General features: G+C 33.3%; 1 protein-coding gene across 1 annotated transcript; it reads left to right on the top strand.

Annotated features, from left to right (window-relative positions):
• The first annotated feature begins 2,305 nt into the window (after window positions 1-2,305).
• Window positions 2,306-5,372, top strand: LOC140875225 (large ribosomal subunit protein uL13c). The gene is made up of 4 exons (XM_073278854.1): window positions 2,306-2,627; window positions 3,767-3,952; window positions 4,251-4,421; window positions 5,002-5,372. The coding sequence occupies exons 1-4, from the start codon at window positions 2,403-2,405 to the stop codon at window positions 5,116-5,118; spliced, it is 699 nt and encodes a 232-aa protein (XP_073134955.1). The 5' UTR covers window positions 2,306-2,402; the 3' UTR covers window positions 5,119-5,372.
• The last annotated feature ends 14,243 nt before the right edge of the window (window positions 5,373-19,615 follow it).

Here is a 19,615-nt window from a genome sequence, read left to right on the forward strand (position 1 = left end):
TTTGGCTTTTTGTGTAACATTTTTTTAAAATCTGCTGTTGAATATTTTTTTGTGTCATTGCGTATCATCGTAAAAATTTAAATTTAATAAATTAATCTACGATTTTCATCTTTTTAAAGCCAAAATTTGAATTTATTGTTATCTTGGAACTGTTTTTCATCTTTTTAAAGCCAAAATTGAATTTGTTGTTAATTGTTATATCATAATATTTTGTATATTAATAAATAATTATAATTTTCAATCAAATATTATTCATTTTTTTATAGTAACGTTTTTATACTTTTAGTAATGAGTTTTAGGCATGAAAAATTGAGCTTTCCCTTTTAGCAGACTTTTATGCATATATATATATAATAATAATTTTAAAAAAATAGAGGATTTATGGTCTGAAGTTTATTTAAATGTGCACCAATAAATATTATATTAAAATTATTTTTTTTAGTCAGACTCCACAAAAATCGAAGACGCAAGATTTGATAAATTTATTTCAAATTAATCATTGATATTATAAAGGTTAGTAGATATAATAAAAATAATTAAATTTTTTTTATTTTTTAGTTAATTTAATGTTTATTTATAATTTTTTCCAATAGACTTCTCATAATTTATAAGATTTTATTAGGGTAGTTGAAAAAAAATCGAAGAGACAATCATGAGATATTTTGAAATTACCCAAATTAATGATATACTACACGTATTTTTATATATTTTTTAAATAAAATTTTTTTCATTATAAAAAAATTATTTTGAAATTTTCATAATTTTAATTGTATTTTTACATGTATTTTAAAATATTTAGATAAAATTTTCTATCATTCACTCATAATATATCTTTATCTATGAATTTAAATTCAATATTATCTTTATTTGTTTTTTTTATTCATTTACTATTTTTGAAATGAAATTTTAGGCCGGAAAATTTAACTTTTCTATTTTCAATATACCCTTTTGTTTATATATATATATATATATATATATATATATATATATATACATTTCCACGATTACCCTCCTTATATGTTATCTAATTTTCGAAATTCTATCGTACTTTCTTTTTCACATTGTCTATGATTATATTTTAAGATAAAATACCACTACTACTAATAAGAAACACATTTGAATTGAAATATTAATTTTATTTAATTCAATAACTGATTGAGCCATTTTAAGTTTTAGTTTTGGTTTGTTTAATTTGATATATTGACTATGCACTGCGTATTTTAAACTTATTAGTTAATTTATTTGATTCTTTATTTTTTAAAAATAGAAATATTTCAAATATATCAAAGTTTTAAAATAAATATTTATGTAGCAAAAATTTTAATTCTTTATTTTTATTATTTTGATAATTGGTATTAAAATTTTTTGTGCAACAACAAATTTGATTACATTTTATTTAGTTGGCAAATGACTGACATGTTGTATATTTAAACATTTAAAATAATAATATAATTTAATTGAATATTAAAATTTTTAATACATTTTTTAGGAAAAAATAATATCGAGGTTTCAAATAATATAGTTTAAATATTCTTTTTTTACTGTTGTGTAGATAATAAAGTTTTGGTACATCAACATTTTATATATTCCAATATTTTTATGCATTTTATAGAAGAAAAAAGCTAAACAAAATTTATGTACCCTTGCTAAAACCTAGGAAGAACTTTTGTTATTCTATATCTTATTATTTTATATAATAAAAAATTATGGAAAAATTTTAAATATTAAATTTTTAATGTTTTTTTAAAATAAAAATTTTAGTTGTGATTCACCAAAATTTTCATTTAGATGTTTGAAGATAAAATTAAATTTAATAATATAAGGAAAATAAGTTGAAGGGTAATTTGTTTAGGAATTGATTAATTAAAGGAAACGGAGTGCTAATAATACATTTTGAAGTATAAATAAATAAGCCAATATCCGATTTTGACAAAAAATCAAAAAAAGAATTCAAATTAGGCTGAAATATATATTAAAATATTTAATTTTAAATATATTTTTTAAAAAAACAAAAATTAATATTTTAAAACAAAAAATAAATAATACTCCATTTGTCATATATATTGTCCTCTTTTCTTTTTCACACAGATTAAAAAAAAATATTAAAAAAGTAAATTTTATATAGACTTCTAATTTTATTCGTATTTAATGTATTAAAAAATAACTGCATAATTTTCAAAGTTTCGTTAATAAAAATATATTAATAAAAAAATGTAAAAAAATATTATTAAATATAATATATAACTGTATATTTGAGACAGACGTACTATATATTGGACAATAACATGGTACTACAGGTCTACAACCTCACGAAAGCCCAAGAAGAACATCTTAATCCTTATCCACTTCACTTGTTTCTTCCTTCCTCGCGACTCAACTGAGGAAGCACAGAAATCCCACCAATGGCAATGGCGGTAAACTGCGCCATTTCATCGATTGCGCCCACAAAACATTCTCGAAACCACTTCTCCCCATCTCTCGATAAAACCCCATTTCTTGGATCTTCTCTTGTTGTCTCATCCAAGCACTCGGCCCCAGCTAGTCGGCCGTTCAAGATATTCTGCCAAGAAATTACGGCGCTTGTACCAGTCGAGCAGCAGTGGATGTTCGACGACCTCACTGGCCCTGTAAGAAATTTTACCCACGTTTTCTTTTCCTTTTGTTGCTCGACTGTAATTTTTGGTTCTGAAGACTTTATATTCCCCACCCCACCCCCGGAATGGGATAATACTGGGTTTTGGACTCTAATGTTTCGAAACTTTCGGTTTCATACTTTGTATTTGTGCACCAGCCCATATATTTTTTTGTTTAGAATTAGAATCTGTTAATTGCAAAGATTGGGACATTGTGGAAAATTTGTAGCAAATGATAATACCGAGCTTATTTCGTCCATGAAATGCTAAATGTATGTTTCGGGTGCTTATCCAACTCTTTGAATTTCAGACACTGGTTTTATCTTTGAGAAACCAGCTGATATAAACTTTTGAGATGTTTCCGATAAGCTAAATGAATCAAACCTTCAAGTCCCTTGATTGTAGCAGATTTATAATTGGCATATCATCTCAGACTGATGCTGGAAGACATGACCTGGACTTTGGATTGATAGAAATACGTTAACCATGGTCAAGAAGAGTTTAGTTCACAATGAAAAGAAGGATTTACTGTATTCTTTAAGTAGTTTTAAGAAGGTGGTAAATGTGAACCTTGGACCTATGTGAAACATGGTTGTGGGGATAAAGAGCTGCTGTATCTTTGAAGTATTACTTGTTTTTTCCCTCTATGTTGTATTATGCGTTACGTTCTTACTTGGTGCCTCCTTGAACTGTTGTTATGAAGAAAACAATGTATCTCGAGAACGAACTTTGAGACTGAGGGTGTAGGTCTCTGGATGGTATGTTTGTTTTCGCTATATGCAAGGAAATAATGTTTCTTTTTGATACACCATAAATCAATATTTGTTGTAAATGCCTTTATAACAAGGCCTCGTGGTGTCTGATGCAAACTGTACTTCAGATTGTCTACAATTTGCATGGATATGTGTTCCATTGACTGAAAAATGTGTTGCCTACAAATTTCTGAAGTGTGTATCATGTGCATTGTTGTTTGATTTTGATCCATGTCATCATTGAATTAGTTCACTCAATGAACTAATCTATGTTTCTCTGTTGAGAACATTTTTAGTGTTCTAATAGGTGCCGTTATGCTTCTTATGTGTTAATAAATCAAGTTAAGATTATCCATTTGATTTTTTGTTTTCTTATCGTAGGATAAATGGAATAAAACATGGTATCCCAAAGGCACCGATCATGTGAATACAGACAAGCCTTGGTATATAGTAGATGCCACGGACAAGATTCTTGGAAGACTGGCCTCAACTATAGCCATTTATATCAGGGGAAAGAACCTGGCTACTTATACTCCAAGTGTGGACATGGGAGCATTTGTTATAGTGGTAAGATGACATTTGGCAGTGTGAACTCCCATAATATTGTGACGAGACTTCAAATTAATATACGAAATATAGTAATTGCATGGAATCTTTGTAGCACGTTATTTTGGTCCTAGTTTTAGTGATCCTTAAGTATGATTTTTCATAACGTTCTCTTAGTTTGAAAATATCCAACTTGGTCTAGATACGACCTTGACTCCTTGTATCATTCTGATGTCGGTCATCTCTTACAAAAAACACGCTATCAAAGCAATACATACGTGTGAGATGAAGTATTTCTAATACTTTATGGCATCGATAGATCAATGCAGAGAAGGTTGCTGTATCTGGGAAAAAACGGACGCAAAAACTCTACAGAAGGCACTCGGGGAGACCAGGTGGGATGAAAGTGGAAACTTTTGATCAACTTCAGAAGAGAATTCCTGAGAGAATAATTGAGCATGCTGTCCGTGGAATGCTCCCTAAACAGAGGGTATGTTTCTATTGACATGCACAAGATGTCGCATTTTCTTCTGAAACTCAGTACCCAGCACCTACATGTTACATTATTACACATAACAGCAACCACATGACAAATTTATTCAAGAGTGTAACAACAATAATATCATGTAGCAATTCAAGAATTTGAAATTGTTAGCATTGGGAGTGTGATTTTTTTCATCTGTATGCTTTCATCTATTTATTGCAATGGTGGAGCGAACTGTTGTAGCTGCATCAAAAAACTATATACATAATGTAAATAGTAGGATTCAAATAGTTTAAAACTATACAGTAGCCTAAAAACCACATTTTGATACATTGTGCTACATAGGCTACATATATGAGTGGGGGTATTTGTTGTTCGTCAACAAATAATTCCAGTGATCATCTAATTAAGGCCAATATTATTATTATTATTATTTATCATGTTTTAGTAATATGTACACATCCTTAGTTTTAGTTGAACTGTACGATAAGCAAGATGATATATCCAGACTAATGCCTCTTATATTACTTTTGAGTACTTATCATTATGCAATATATATATAAGCAGTTTCTTGTGTTTCGTGCAGCTCGGCAGACAATTATTCAACCATTTAAAGGTTTACACTGGCCCGGACCATCCTCACGAGGCTCAAAAACCCATTGATTTGCCCATAAGAGACAAGAGGATTCAGAAAGTTGCATAGATGTTCACTATTTCTCTCTTCAGGAGATCAAGTTAGGCATTGTTTATTCATGTTTCGTTGTTGTAGCATTTTGCACTGTTGTTTCATTTCTTTCTGCAGTTGTTGAAAGCAGATTGACAAATTCTGTACTTTTCTATAGATTTTATCATGATTGGAGCTATCATTTGTGGTCATAGCATGATATATAAGTTGATCATGACTTGGTTTAAATTTGAGATCTATCAAAGGTTGTTCTTGATGAACTTTCACTTCTAGTTACACAAACTACTTTACATCGTGATTTTTAGTTTGTGTGGAAATGGAAAAGCTACAGGCTCGTGGTTGAGATTTTTTTGGCTCGAGTCAGAATTTCAAAGTAAGGACCAAGGACTAAGGTAGAATAGAATAAGGACGTTCATCTTGCTTTTATCTTGAGTATTCAAGTTTTCATTCTATACGAGCATGTTCAACAATGTGAAGAAGTTACTGTGGTGAAGTTGATAACTTGATCGCATGATGATATCAGCATTGAGAATTTCGTTGTATGTTCCTACAGTGTTGTGGTGATATTGAAATATTATTTTATTCTATTAAAGAATTTTTGTAAAACATAATAATAATGCACGTAAATATAACAAATTAGAATGTACATAATTAAATTTAAAAATTACACATAATTTTAAAAACGCAACATAATTATCCAAAAAAACACACAAATAAAAAAAAACATTCATAATTTTATACTCCTTTCCAATTATATTGTCAACGTTTTTTTTTTCTTTCAAATATATAGTCATATACCATATTTAGTAATATTTTTTTCACTTCTTTACTAATATACTCTTATTAACTACATTTTGAAAATTGTGCAATCATTTTTTAATACATTAAATAGGGATAAAATATAAAATCTATATAAAATTTACTTTTCCAATAACTTTTTCTTAATCTATGTTAAAAAAAAAGAAGACAATATATATGGGACAGAGGAAGTATTATTTATTTTTATTATTATTATTATTATTATTATTTTACAATTTATTTAATTTTTTAAAATAAAAAATAATTTTAAAAATTAAAATAATGATTGAGATGATCTGACCTTTGATTTCGAACAGTCAAATCATCTCAACCTTTCTTTTTATTTTTAAAAAAAATTAAAAAAATATTTTACCGATAGGTTTAACCGCGCGAAAGGTCTTCGCGTAAGACCTACCACTTGCGAGATTGTCATCCCTTAGAGGGGCGAGTAAGGAAATCGGTCGTTGTACATGCACTAAGCATTGAGTTTATATGCATATTGATTGGGGAATGAATTCCCTACTATAGGCATCCCCACAGTAGGGGATGCTGTAGTGTAGCATTTTACACCACAGCCCAATTTTTTCTTTTTTTTTTATTTTTTTTGTTTTTTTAATATATTTTTTAATTCTTTCCTTTTAAATTTTTTGGCTTTTGTTTTCTTTTTTAATTTTTTTTAATATATTATAATTTTTTTAAAAGAAATTTTTTTTATTTATGTTTTTTATTTATTTTTCTTATATCAAATTCTTTTGTTATAATTTATACTTCTATATTATATAATAATGCATCAACCGATTAAATATGTCAATATAAAGAAAAAAAATTTATATGTTTTACCCTCAAAATAAATAAAAGTCAAAGAATTAAAAAAATTAGACATGTAAATGATCAAGAAAATCAAACTTTTTACATTCAAGTCTTCTCTCCTCCTGTTTTAATTTTTTTTAAAAAAAATTATTGGAAGGTAAAAAAAAAAAGAAAATAATCAAACACGTGAAAATGAGTAAAAATGAAACTCAAAATATGTTTTACTCTCAAAACAATTTTTAAAAACCAGACCGATCGGTTCGACCGCGAACCGGTCACGAATCCCATCCTAACCATGTCCAAAAACCTTTTGATATGTCAAACTCGGTCAATAATCGGTCGGACCAACTTTGAGCCGGTAATCGGTCAAGAACCGGACTGATCGGTGAGCATATTTTTAAAATTTTTTAATTTTTGTTAAATTTCTTTCAAAAAAAATTATTTCCACTATTTGAAATTTGAAATTTTTATTTATATATATATATATATATATGTGATTATTTGATTTTGAATTTTGTTAAAAATATTAATTTAGTAGTATTTGAGCTTATTTTAATTATTTTTTGTTTACAAATATATGTATTTGTAATCTTTAAAATTTAAAATAAATCAATTATTATAACACATTATTATTTTATATAATATAATAGTATTCCGATCCGATTGTCCAGTTAAATTGGTTGGACCGGTCGAACCATTTTTTAAGGGTAAAATAATATAATAGTATTCCAATCCGATTGTCAAGTTAAATCGGTTGGACTGCTCGAACCATTTTTTAAGAGTTACCGGTTCGATTGCAAAAAAAAAAAGGAAACAAAAATTCCAAAAAATGGAAAAGAAAAAATTTGAATATATATATATATATATATATATATATATATATATATATATATATATATATATATAGTATTGTTATGATGTCCACCTTCATGCCCACCTATGAGGTGACACTCATCCATTGGATGAACCATTTGTATATGATTTATCTCATCCAATGGATGAGTGCCACCTCATAGGTGGGCATGGAGGTGGGCAGCATAACAAAACTCTATATATATATATATATATATATATAAACGGCTGAAAAAATAAAAATAAAAATATTGATAGGGAATAAAAATATCTGAAACAAAAAGCCCAAAAATATGAAAAAAGAAAAAATTAAAAATATATTAAAAAAGCCAAAAGAAATATAAAAAAAAATTGTGCTGTGGTGTAAAACGATAGGGGATGCCCACAATAAGAGATCCATCCCCGATTGATTATTGAAGCTAAGGAACTTGAAGTATACTAAATCTTGAAATGAGCGGGGTCACCAAATGAAGATAATCTGCCAAGACTCCAATAGTAAGTCATCAAGATTATGCGTGAGCCTTTAATTATTGTATGATTGAGCCTATTATTGATTGTAACGAATGTGTTGCTTAATAGATTTGTTCGATGTCTATGTTTCACAAGAATAAATGTTTTCGCTAGTTTCTTGGGGAAATATGGAGTTAATATTACCATAAGGCTCCGTTTGGTAGAAATGATAGGATAAATAATATATAGATAAGTAATGTAATGTAATAAAAAATAAATAAGAAATGGTAGTGAATATAATAATTGATTTGATTGATAGATTATAGTTTATTTGATTTGATTAGTTGAATTTTATATAAAAATACAAAATTATCATTTTGTCCTTTTTAATAATAAATAAAATATGAATAATATTATTTATAAGAGGTAATATAGTAATTTAAATTCGATGATTTGATTGATGTAAGATAAATAATTAATGATTTGATTGATATAAAATAAATACTTAATAGAAGGATAAATAATATGACGAGAAGAACGTAGTATTAGACAAGATAAATTATACATAAATTAATAATAATCCTATCAAACGGAGCATAATGGTACAATGTATAAAATATATAGACATCACATGTCTATATATTTAAAATTAGACCATCGCAAAATAATATTTAAAGACTATCGAATATAATACGAGAATATTATCCTCATGAATCGTGATAGTATCTTCTCGTCGACGGGAAAATCGAGAGTGAACTTCCCTTGGAAAAGCCCAGAATTCTGTCTTTAAAGGCTTATGGTTTTGCTTTTGTGGTACGAAATTTTCAAAGTTGACTTTGAAGTAGTCTCCCCCATTTTATATCATAACTGGGTACATTGAAATTTTAAATACTAAAATTTATCATCTAATATACTCTGCGATTCTATCATTCTAAATGAGTATGACAAATCGAATACATTTTTTAAATTTTATGTATTTTTAGAAAGACAAAACCAAATATATATCTACAAAACACTTTAACAATATTGCATGACTAGTTGACTACTCAATATATTTTTCACACAATCTTATGAGAAGATTTCATAAGTTAATTTTATGAGATGAGTATCTTATTTAAGTGACCGAAAATTTCGGTTATGAATAAATCTAACAAGTGGACAAGATCAAGTAATAGTAAATGGAAAACAAGTCCAAGTATCGATCCCACACAAACTGTAGTTAATTCTCAAGATTTAATTATTTTACTTAATCTAGATAAAATAATAAAAAGGGTGTGATGAAATTAATAAAAAATAAGAATTAAAATAATAAATAATTATGAAAATATCTAACAACTAGAGCTCAAGGATAAATTCAAATTAAAACAATATAACCAAGACACACGAAGGTACCGAGCTAATTTATGCATCCAAGTGGCACAGAATGAAAATTATGTTTATTCCTATCACGGTGAATTTTCCTATATTATTTAACAATCTATTTCTAGACTTACTAAACCTATTCAAGTTGGACGGATTAATTATTTCTAATTAATTCTAATCAAACTCAAACGCATTCAATATTTATGAAAATTCAGTTTTCACTTAAATCGCGTACTGAAACTGAATACTATTTCTAATCGTTTTAACCATGTGTTGATTGATATCTTTGAAGCTATTTTTAATCAATCCTCTTTCGATTCGAGATTAATCAACAAACATGTGATTAGGTGATCAGGCTATTCACAAGAAATATTAAACTAATTAACATAAATCAATAATTAAAAATATTCAAAATATCTCAAACATGCAACCATGTGTCGAACATAAATTAGTCTCGATCCAATCTCGTGGTCTTAGTTGAAAGGAAAACTACTCCATAAACAAAAACATAATTCAAAACAAAGTTTTAATCATCAAAAGAATAAGAATAAAGAAGAAAAAATGAAGTGTTCTTCGCGTTCTTCAATTCTTCAGCCCTAGCCGTCGTCTTCCTTGTTGAATCTGAATCCCCTCGAAATCTGATGTAAATTTGATATATATACTCCCTAAAATCCATAAACTTTGTTTCCTTTTCGAAAGAGTCTGCAAAATAAAAAAATTTCTTCCCGCGATCGCGCTCGAGCGCAAGAAATGCCCGCTCGAGTGCCCAAACTTGTGTTTGAACCATAAAAATTATTCCAGGCGCGCTGGAGCATAGGAAATTCTTGCTCGAGCACCAAGGTTTCTTCTCTTGAATTTTCTCGCGCAGGTAGCGCCTAGGCGCCGAAAACTGGAGCTTAATTAGGCGCTCAATTTTCCTTCCCAACATGCATAATTCTTGAAAAAATCATATCCAAAGTTCTAGCCGTCGGATCGAGCCGAAATTTGGACAGCAACTTTAAACATCTTATACTACATTTTGAACGGTGGAGATCGGATTTGGATTTCTCTAGCATCATAACTAATTTTTTGACAATTGCTGCTTCGTAATTCCTTCTTGTGCCTCTTCTCGGTGCTTACACTATTCTTTTGTGCTCCAAAATCATGATTTCTTCATTGTACCTACATTCAAACAAGGAGAAATGAGAAGTACATCGAATGCATAAATAATAAATAAATCACACATAAATGACTCTAAAGACATAACAAATGCATGCAAAATAGACTTGAAAATAACACAAAATACTAAATAAAAACGACACTTATCAATTCCCCCATACTTAACTCTTGCTCTCCCTAGAACAAGAACAAATGAAAAAAACGCAAACATATGACAGAAAAAATGATGCAACATCAAGTTACAAACGATTCCATGGATAGTAATCGAGCCTCTGTCAAATCAAACACTCAGCAGCTAGAAACGCCCTTAATATTTTCACAATATACCTTTAAATTGAATGACCGTGAACGTGTGTGTGTGATGTTATTTCGGTGTTAAGCACTTCAAGTAGAATCAGTTAACACGACTGCAAAAGAACCTAATTAAGACATCGGTGCAAATATCCTTCGCATGTATCCATTCCTTCTAGATACACCTAGCATTCACACATCCCTCGGACTTTTAGAACAAGAAGTAAGGATGATCCATATTTTTAACACACCGTCGGATTTTGCACCCGGTCAACTTCAACTTCATACATTCCACCCATACTTAGCTCTTGGAATTAATTGGATTTGGATTTCAATCCCCATTCCATGGCCTTCCCTCGCCTTACAATCTCTTTCTTTTTTTTTCAGGATTTCTTTTTGCAAGAAATCACTTTTCATTGGTGCGCATATGAATCACCTTTTTTTGTTTTTTTTTTCAGTAGGGTGGAAACATTATAAAATAAGCAAGGTAATGCCGAGATCATACATGCAAAACTAAAATGCAACCAAAATTCACAAGATTACATTTGAGTTCCCTAAACACCTAGTTTTTTTCAATGGTTAAACAGTCACGACTTGAATACCTTTGGTACACTTAACCGGTTTAACAATTGTGCATAAAATTTGTTCACAGTACAATCAGAGTTTTTTTTTTTTTTTAATTCAAGTCAAGGGAAAAAATATTCATCCAAATCATCAATTCGAACTTGACACAAGACAACATGAAAAAAAAAAATCCAGGATTAACGATTAATGGGTAAATTAATCATGTGATCATGTTTAGATTAATTAATACATGATTAAGGAAATTTCAGATGAATTAACGGATTCTGGAAATGGATCCAAAACACTCGAAAATAGCCGGGAAGCTCCGAAGTTGTTCGGAGGCTCCGGACCCCTCCTGCCAGCTGTCTTGAAAAATTACGTCACTGACGACGTCAGAAGGAGATCGGACGCTCTGATGCAGGATCGGAGGCTCCGATCGTGTTTGGACATGTGTATGGTTGCATGTGAGGGTTTTAACGTGTGTCACAGAACGGACGGCCCGATGCGGGATCGGAGGCTCCGATCGAGTTCGGATAATCTGAACGCATGATCGGACGATCCGATCGTGCTCTATAAATAGAGGGCCGAGGAGATCATTTCAACTCGCACCATTTTCCTCTTCTTCGCCCGCGTGACTCTATTTTAGGGTTTTGGATACTCTTATTTTAGAGTTGGAGTAGGAATATATTTATTTTAGCATAGTCAGACAATGTCCGACTTAGTTGTAGAGCAGTGCTCGTGTAGCGGAGCTGTGCTCGAGGTTGTGGCGCTGCAATAGGGGTGTGCCCTAGTTGCGGGATAGTCGACATCAATGGGCTGTCGACGGACGCAAGTATAGCTATGGTCTCCTTAAATTATTTAGGAGTATGCAATAGCTTAGTTTAGGCTTTTAGAGCTTATTGAATGATGCATAGGTATTTGCATTGTAGAGCTGATGATAGACTTTAAACCTAGAGTGTGACTGCTAGGACTACCTTGAATGAGGTACGTAAGTACTTGTTTGGGATCGGTTAACTCATGCCCGGAAATGCAACGGAATTTCAAAATTTTATAGTAAACACCGAGCAGTACTTGTGTAGCATTCAAAATCATCAAACATCCATAGGGTGTTGTAGAAGATTTTACCTATCAATTTCAAAAGATTGATTAATGGCTCTAACCAAGTTGTGAACAACTTAGCTCTTGAAATGATAGACACGATCTACAATCTTCCAAGAACACACCTTCTTCGAAATAGCTTCTCCTTCAAATTAGGTCCACGACTAGACAATCTAGATCCACTCTAAATATGCACTAGAATATTTAGAGCATTTTTTCATTGAGATGTTTCTTGCCTTTTCTCCCAAAAATGAAAGAAAAAAATTTGGAGAATTTTTGGATGAAAGTTTCGGCCATGTATGTATATTGTGTGAGGAATATTGATAAATAATAATTCAAGGTCAAAGATTAATTAGCAATTAAACCATGCATGGAAAAGTGCAAGACTTGCATGAAAAATTGCATCCATTCTTCCAACCCTTCAAAGTCCCTCACACATATATTTTATATGTATATATATATATGTCAAACATATATAAATATATATACATGACTTCTGAACTTAATATTTAATTAAATATTAAACTTAAACTCATTTAAGTTTAAATAATTAATTAAATATAACTTGAACTCATTCAAGTCCACTAGTATATAATTATTTAACACTATATCGATTTGAGCTCTACTAGACTCAATAGTGTTTAATTAATCCAATACTTGAATTAATTTAATTATTTATACACTACAAAATCTACTAGTGTTAAATTAATTCAACTCTTGAATTAATTTAATTAAGTTCATAATAATAGTTTAGAAAATCACCATTTTCACAAACTAATTATTTTTCAAGTCAACTTTTAATTTTGGAACACATTCACAAATTAAAAGTTACTATCCCCTTTATTCTCCATTAGAAGTAATACTTATAATTTATATTACTTATAAACTCCTTTATAAGTTGTTCAACACATTGAACGAATTTTAATCTCAACGGGATATAGAAAGCTAGTACTTGTGTGACCCTCAATGGTTCATTGATACAACTAGCAGTGGGTTCACATCTCCATGTGATTCGGGATCAACAAGTCCCTTATGTGAGCATACCTTATATAGCTCTATTCTTATTAATCAACTCCTTGATAATAATAACGTCAGAAAACTCAAGTCCGATAGTATCCAACCAGTCATGTTAAACGTCTAGCATCATCGCTTACATGACTCCCTAGGTATCAAATGATAGTGCCTGCAAGAACCAATAAATTATGGTTAACGTACAGTACGGTCCCTTCAACTCATTTATCCCGATCGATTTGACAACCATTGGTTTATCAAAAGTTGTCAATGAATCGATAACTATGTGTCATGCCGTAGTTGCATCGGAGGTGTAATTCAAGAAACCCATTCTTAATTACCACCTACTCTGATCATAGATTTCAAGCTACATATGCATGAGATCACATAGGATATCCATACCCATAGGTAAGCGGTGAATCCCCGACTACAATGCATCGACTCCTATATGTTTCGACACAACACCCAACATTGCCACCTGATGACCTTGGTTGAGTCGGTAAACAAGTCAAAGTGAAGCTCTAGCATATAGAGTCTCCATGTTGTCCCGGGTCGTAAGGACTAATGGTGTACACCATAAACTAGGACTTCTCACTCGATAAGTGATAACCACTTGAAAAGTCTTTTAGGGAGGGTTGTTCAGTACACTCTACAAGGAGAACCTATTTGCATGCTTGGACATCACCATGTCCCCTACCAATGAAACATGGTACTCACATTGCAAATAGTAGTCTCAAGCTCGAGCGGCCTTTATCCTTCTTTGTGGCGGCTGAATCGAGTAGGAACAGTTTAGAATATACAGTATTCCAAATATGAGTTTCATGATAGTCATCCCATGACCATCTCATATTCTTTCTACTATTTGTATATTCAAGGGCTTTATCTATGCAGCTTGCATGGATATACATATAAAGGTTTGCCAAATTAAATAATGTCAAATATTATTAAAATAAAGATTGTCATACAAGAGTTCTCTCAAGGACCATCGACCAACACATTGGCTCGACGAACACCTACTCTAACAATCTCCCACTTGCACTAGAGCCAACTACCCATATTCTTCAAACCCATTGATTCGCGATGCTTTTCGAACAATGGTCCTGGTAAAGGCTTTGTTAGTGGATCAGCAACATTATCTGCGGAGGCGACTATGTCTAACGAGACCTCTCATCTTTCCACAATCTCCCGGATGATGTGGTATTTTTTCAGTACATGTTTGGATTTCTGATGAGACCTTGGTTCTTTTGCCTGAGCAACGGCACCAGTGTTGTCGCAGTACATCGGGACTGGATAAACTCCATTAGGAATAACGCCCAACTCATGGACGAAATTTCTAATCCAAACAGCTTCCTTTGCAGCATCGGATGCAGCAATATATTCTGCCTCAGTGGTTGAATCCGCAGTGCTGTTTTGCTTGGAACTTTTTCCAAAAAACAGCAGCACCATTGAGCATGAATACAAAATCGGAAGTTGACTTCGAATCATCAACATCGCTTTGAAAGCTAGAGTCGGTATATCCTTCAAATTTTAGTTCTCCACCCCCATAAACCAAGAACATATTCTTAGTCCTTCTCAAATACTTGAGAATGTCTTTCACATCTTTCCAGTGTGGAAGACCAGGGTTCGATTGATATCTACTCGTAACATTTAGTGCAAATGCCACGTCAGGACGTGTAGATATCATTGCTTACATGATACTACCAATTGCAGATGCATATGGAATGCGTGTCATCGCCTCTATTTCTGCATCATTCTTGGGAGACATGGACTTGGATAGAGACACGCCATGACACATTGGTAGATGTCCTCTCTTAGACTCTTCCATCGAGAACCTCTTCATGATGGTATCAATGTATGCATACTGGGAAGCAATAATTTTTATCTATCCCGATAGATTTGTATTCCCAATACAAAAGATGCTTCACCCAAGTCCTTCATCGAGAACTTACTAACTAGCCATACTTTAGTTAATTGCATCATTCCTACATCATTTCCAATGAGTAGAATGTCATCAACATAAAGTACCAGGAATGTCACGGCACTCCTACTGACCTTTTTTTATACACACATGGTTTCTCGGGATTCTTAATAAAACCAAACTCTTTGATTGTACCATCAAATCTGAGGTTCCAACTCCTAGATGCCTCTTTGAGACCATAAATAGATCTCTGAAGTTTGCATACCATATGCTCACTTCCGATAAATGTGAACCCTTCAGGCCGAGACATGTAAATCTCTTCCTTAATATCCCCATTAAGAAAAGTTGTCTTTACATTCATCTGCCATATTTCATAGTCATACCATGCATCTATGGCAAGCATTATCCTTATAGACTTGAACATTGCGACTGGAGAAAAAGTTTCCTCAAAGTCAACTCCTTGCCTTTGAGTATACCCTTTTGCTATCAATCTCGCCTTGAAGGTCACCAACTTCCCATCCACTCCAAGTTTCCTCTTGTAAATCCATTTACACCCTATAGGAATAATTTCCTCAGGTGGATCCACAAGATTCCACACTTGGTTCGAATGAATGGAATTCATCTCAGATTCCGTAGCTTCAAGCCACTTGGATGAATCAGCATCAAACAACGCTTCATTGAAGGTCCTTGGATCACATCCATGGTCAGGCTCATCTTGGCCCTCTTCAAGAAGCAGACCATACCTCATAGGTGGTCTCGAGATCCTCTCGGATCTTCTAGGAGCTTGTATCTCCTATCGTGGCTGTTCAGGTATGGGCTCTACAATCTTGGGTGTTTCTCGAACTTCTTCAAGTTCTATCATCTTCCATTTTCTATCCAATAGAAATTCCTTCTCCAAGAAGGTTGCATTCCTATAAACAAACACCTTTGTTTCTTTTGGATGATAGAAATAATATCCAACCGAATTTCTTGGATATCCCACGAAGTAGCATAAAATGGATCGAACATCCAATTTATCTCCCACTGTTTGCTTCACATAAGAAGGGCACCCCCATATTCTAAGATAAAAATACTTAAGAGGTTTTCTCATCCATATCTCATATGGTGTCTTATCAACTGCCTATGAATGGACATTGTTCAACAACTGTGCCGTTGTTTCAAGCGCATATCCCCAAAAGGATGGCGGCAACTCCGTGAACCCCATCATAGATCAAACCATGTCCATCAAAGTTTGGTTACGACGTTCTGAAACACCATTCAACTGAGGTGTACCAGGAGGAGTCCACTGCGAGAGAATCCCATTCTCCCTAAGATACTCTTGGAATTCAGCACTCAAGTACTCACCACCTCGATCCAATCGAAGTGCCTTGATGCTTCGTCCCAACTGTTTTTCTACTTCATTTCTGAATTCTTTGAACTTTTCAAAAGCTTCAGATTTGTATTTCATCAAATACACATACCCATACCTAGAGAATTCATCGGTAAAGGTGATGAAGTAAGAATGTCCGTGCTTAGTGGTGATGCTAAATGGACCACACACATCTGTATGGATCAAATCCAACAGTCCATTGGCTCGCTCCACATGGCCCTTAAAGGGAATTTTGGTCATCTTTTCTTTTAGACAATGTTCACAAGTAGTAAGAGAATTAATATCAGACATATCAAACTGAAAGAGTGGGTGCCCGGTTAGCCAACTTGTGGCTAAAGGGATTTTATGACTCTATGTATAAACAATCTTTGTTTAATATAATTTATATTCATTAATGGCATTTTCTTTATCTTTCTTCATATTGTTATATTGTGATATACTATTGCTGTTTTGATAAAGACCTTGAATATACTATAGTGTAAGTAAGATGAGATAGTGAATAAAGAGAGATCACTATTATAAAACACATCTTATAGTCACTGTATATTCTAAACAATTCCTAGTCAATTGAGCCGTCCGAAAATAAGGATAAGGATCGCTTGAGATTGAGACTAGCATTTGTGATGCCAAGTACCACGTTTCATTGGTAATGAACATGGAGATGTTCAAAGCATGCAAATGGATATTCATATGATGAATGATCGAACTACCCTATTCGGACTTTCCAAGTGGTTATCACTTATCGAGTGGATAAAGTCCGCGGTTTTGGTTTACACCATTAGTCCTTATTACTTGAAACATCATTGAGACTTTATATGCTAGTTGTAGTAACCCGGAACCCATTTTAAGATAATAATATGTTAAACATGATTAAGGGTTGGTAATTGATCTATTTTCGGAGTGTTATTGGACTTCGGAAGAGGAATTTGGGCTTTTGACTTCGGGCCAGATCGGAAGCTCCGATCCCAGTTCGGAAGCTCCGATCCTGACCACTTCGGAAGCAGATCGGATGCACGGGGATCGGACGTTCCGATCAGGAACGGAGGTTCCGATCTCAGCCAGCCAGCAATGCTCGATGACTCAGCCGTGAGTTTTGACAAGTGTTGGTCGGGGGTTCGATCGGAAGTTCCGATCCCGGAACGGTGGTTCCGATCCCGACGTGTCGGACATACACAGAATGAGCTGGAATCGGAAGCTCCGATCCCGAGATCGGTGGTTCCGATCGTTGCCGAGATTTTGGCTATAAATAGGGCTCATTTGCTTCAGTTTTGAAATATGAATTCCCGCGTTTCCTTCTTCAGTATATAGTGTGAGATATACACTTGAGGGCCCTATCGGTTATAATAGAGGTTCTGGAATAACCAAGGTGTGGTTATAGTCATCCGGGACTAGCGACTCCAAAGGGCTAACTACGGACGAAGGTATGGTCCGGGAATCTATTTAAGTTTTGGGAGTACTTATTAGCTTAGTTAAGGCTTATAGAATTTATTTAGTGATACGGTGAACTTTTGAATATAGGCTTGGAACCTAGGATCCTATTATACTTGAACTAGCCTAGAGGTACGTACACATTGACTGAGATTGCCAGCGAGTATACATGTTTATATGTTGCATTTATTTGGCATTATTATATGGCATGATGTATGATTTACCGTTTTCTATACTCATATGTCATGTGCATATACACGTTGAGCCTATACCTTGTTATACCTGATTATAGAGCCGCTCGGCTTTATACTCGATAGTCTGTCACTGAGAGTACCGCGACGGCGGGGGCATTTATGTCTGTCTACTCTGGTGTACTAGACGAGTGTGGTTGCACCCAGAGGTTGATCCGTGCGGTGGCAGCACTCATATGGCGCCGGTTCTGAGCATGAATTTTCAGATGACCCTGTACCAGTCATCATGTTGCATGCATTATATACATATGTTTACTCATGTCTATGTACTGGGCGTAGCGCTCACGTCCTAGTTGTTATCTTGGACACCCTATTCCATGGGGCAGGTCGCAGGATGGACGGAGCTGGTAGTTCAAGGCAGGACTAGGGAGCAGGAGCTTTGAAAGTTTTTATACAGCACGATTTATTACCTGTATAATGTTTACTTTTAAGAATTTCGATATGGTTGTATCACTACAGATTTAAGCCTGGATTATATTACTAAGCTGATATGTAAATTATGGATTATTTTTCCGCACGTTTTTACTTTGTTAAGTATTTTGCTGTATTTAAGTTTAATGCATGCTATTAGTTGCCAGTTAGTAGGTGATTCCATGCAGGGTCACTACATTTTTGGTATCAGAGCATGCATAGATTTTGGGATTAGTACTTGGGATTTAGTTTAGTCTTGAGTAATTCTTGCGCATTTGGGATTTTAATGTGCAATTCTTTTCAGGATATGGCTGACGAGAGTCACGGTAGTGTTGGCCAGGGAAGTGGTCATCATCATCGTCGCCATCATCATCATGATGATCAACATCGTCCTCATGAGGGTCGACGTCGCTATACTATTAATAAGTTTATGCAGGTAGGACCGAAACCCTTAGTGGGAGGCGAGAATCCTGAACAAGCTAGAAGCTGGATGTCTAAACTTGAGAGCACGTTCCGAGCTTTTGAGTGTACTGAGGAGCAGAAACTGGAAGTTCTAGAATTCGTTCTAGAGGATAGAGCACGTTTTTGGTGGGATGCCAAGGTTGCTCAGGCACGTACTGAGAGAGGACAGGTGACTTGGGGGGATTTCTGTCGGGAGTTTCAGAAATTGTATTTTCCTCCGGCTGTTCGCCAAGCACGATCTATGGAGTTGCTTACTTTGAGGCAAGGATCAATGACTATTGA

This window comes from Henckelia pumila, chromosome 1 (genome assembly GCF_033568475.1).
Source record: "Henckelia pumila isolate YLH828 chromosome 1, ASM3356847v2, whole genome shotgun sequence".
Taxonomy (NCBI): Eukaryota; Viridiplantae; Streptophyta; class Magnoliopsida; order Lamiales; family Gesneriaceae; genus Henckelia; species Henckelia pumila.

Excerpts from the sequence above, each read along its gene's own strand:
- LOC140875225 (XM_073278854.1), top strand. The coding sequence starts at position 2,403 with ATGGCAATGGCGGTAAACTGCGCCATTTCATCGATTGCGCCCACAAAA. Across the intron at positions 2,628-3,766 it reads TCGACGACCTCACTGGCCCT|GATAAATGGAATAAAACATG; the intron begins GTAAGAAATTTT and ends TTCTTATCGTAG. Across the intron at positions 4,422-5,001 it reads GAATGCTCCCTAAACAGAGG|CTCGGCAGACAATTATTCAA; the intron begins GTATGTTTCTAT and ends TGTTTCGTGCAG.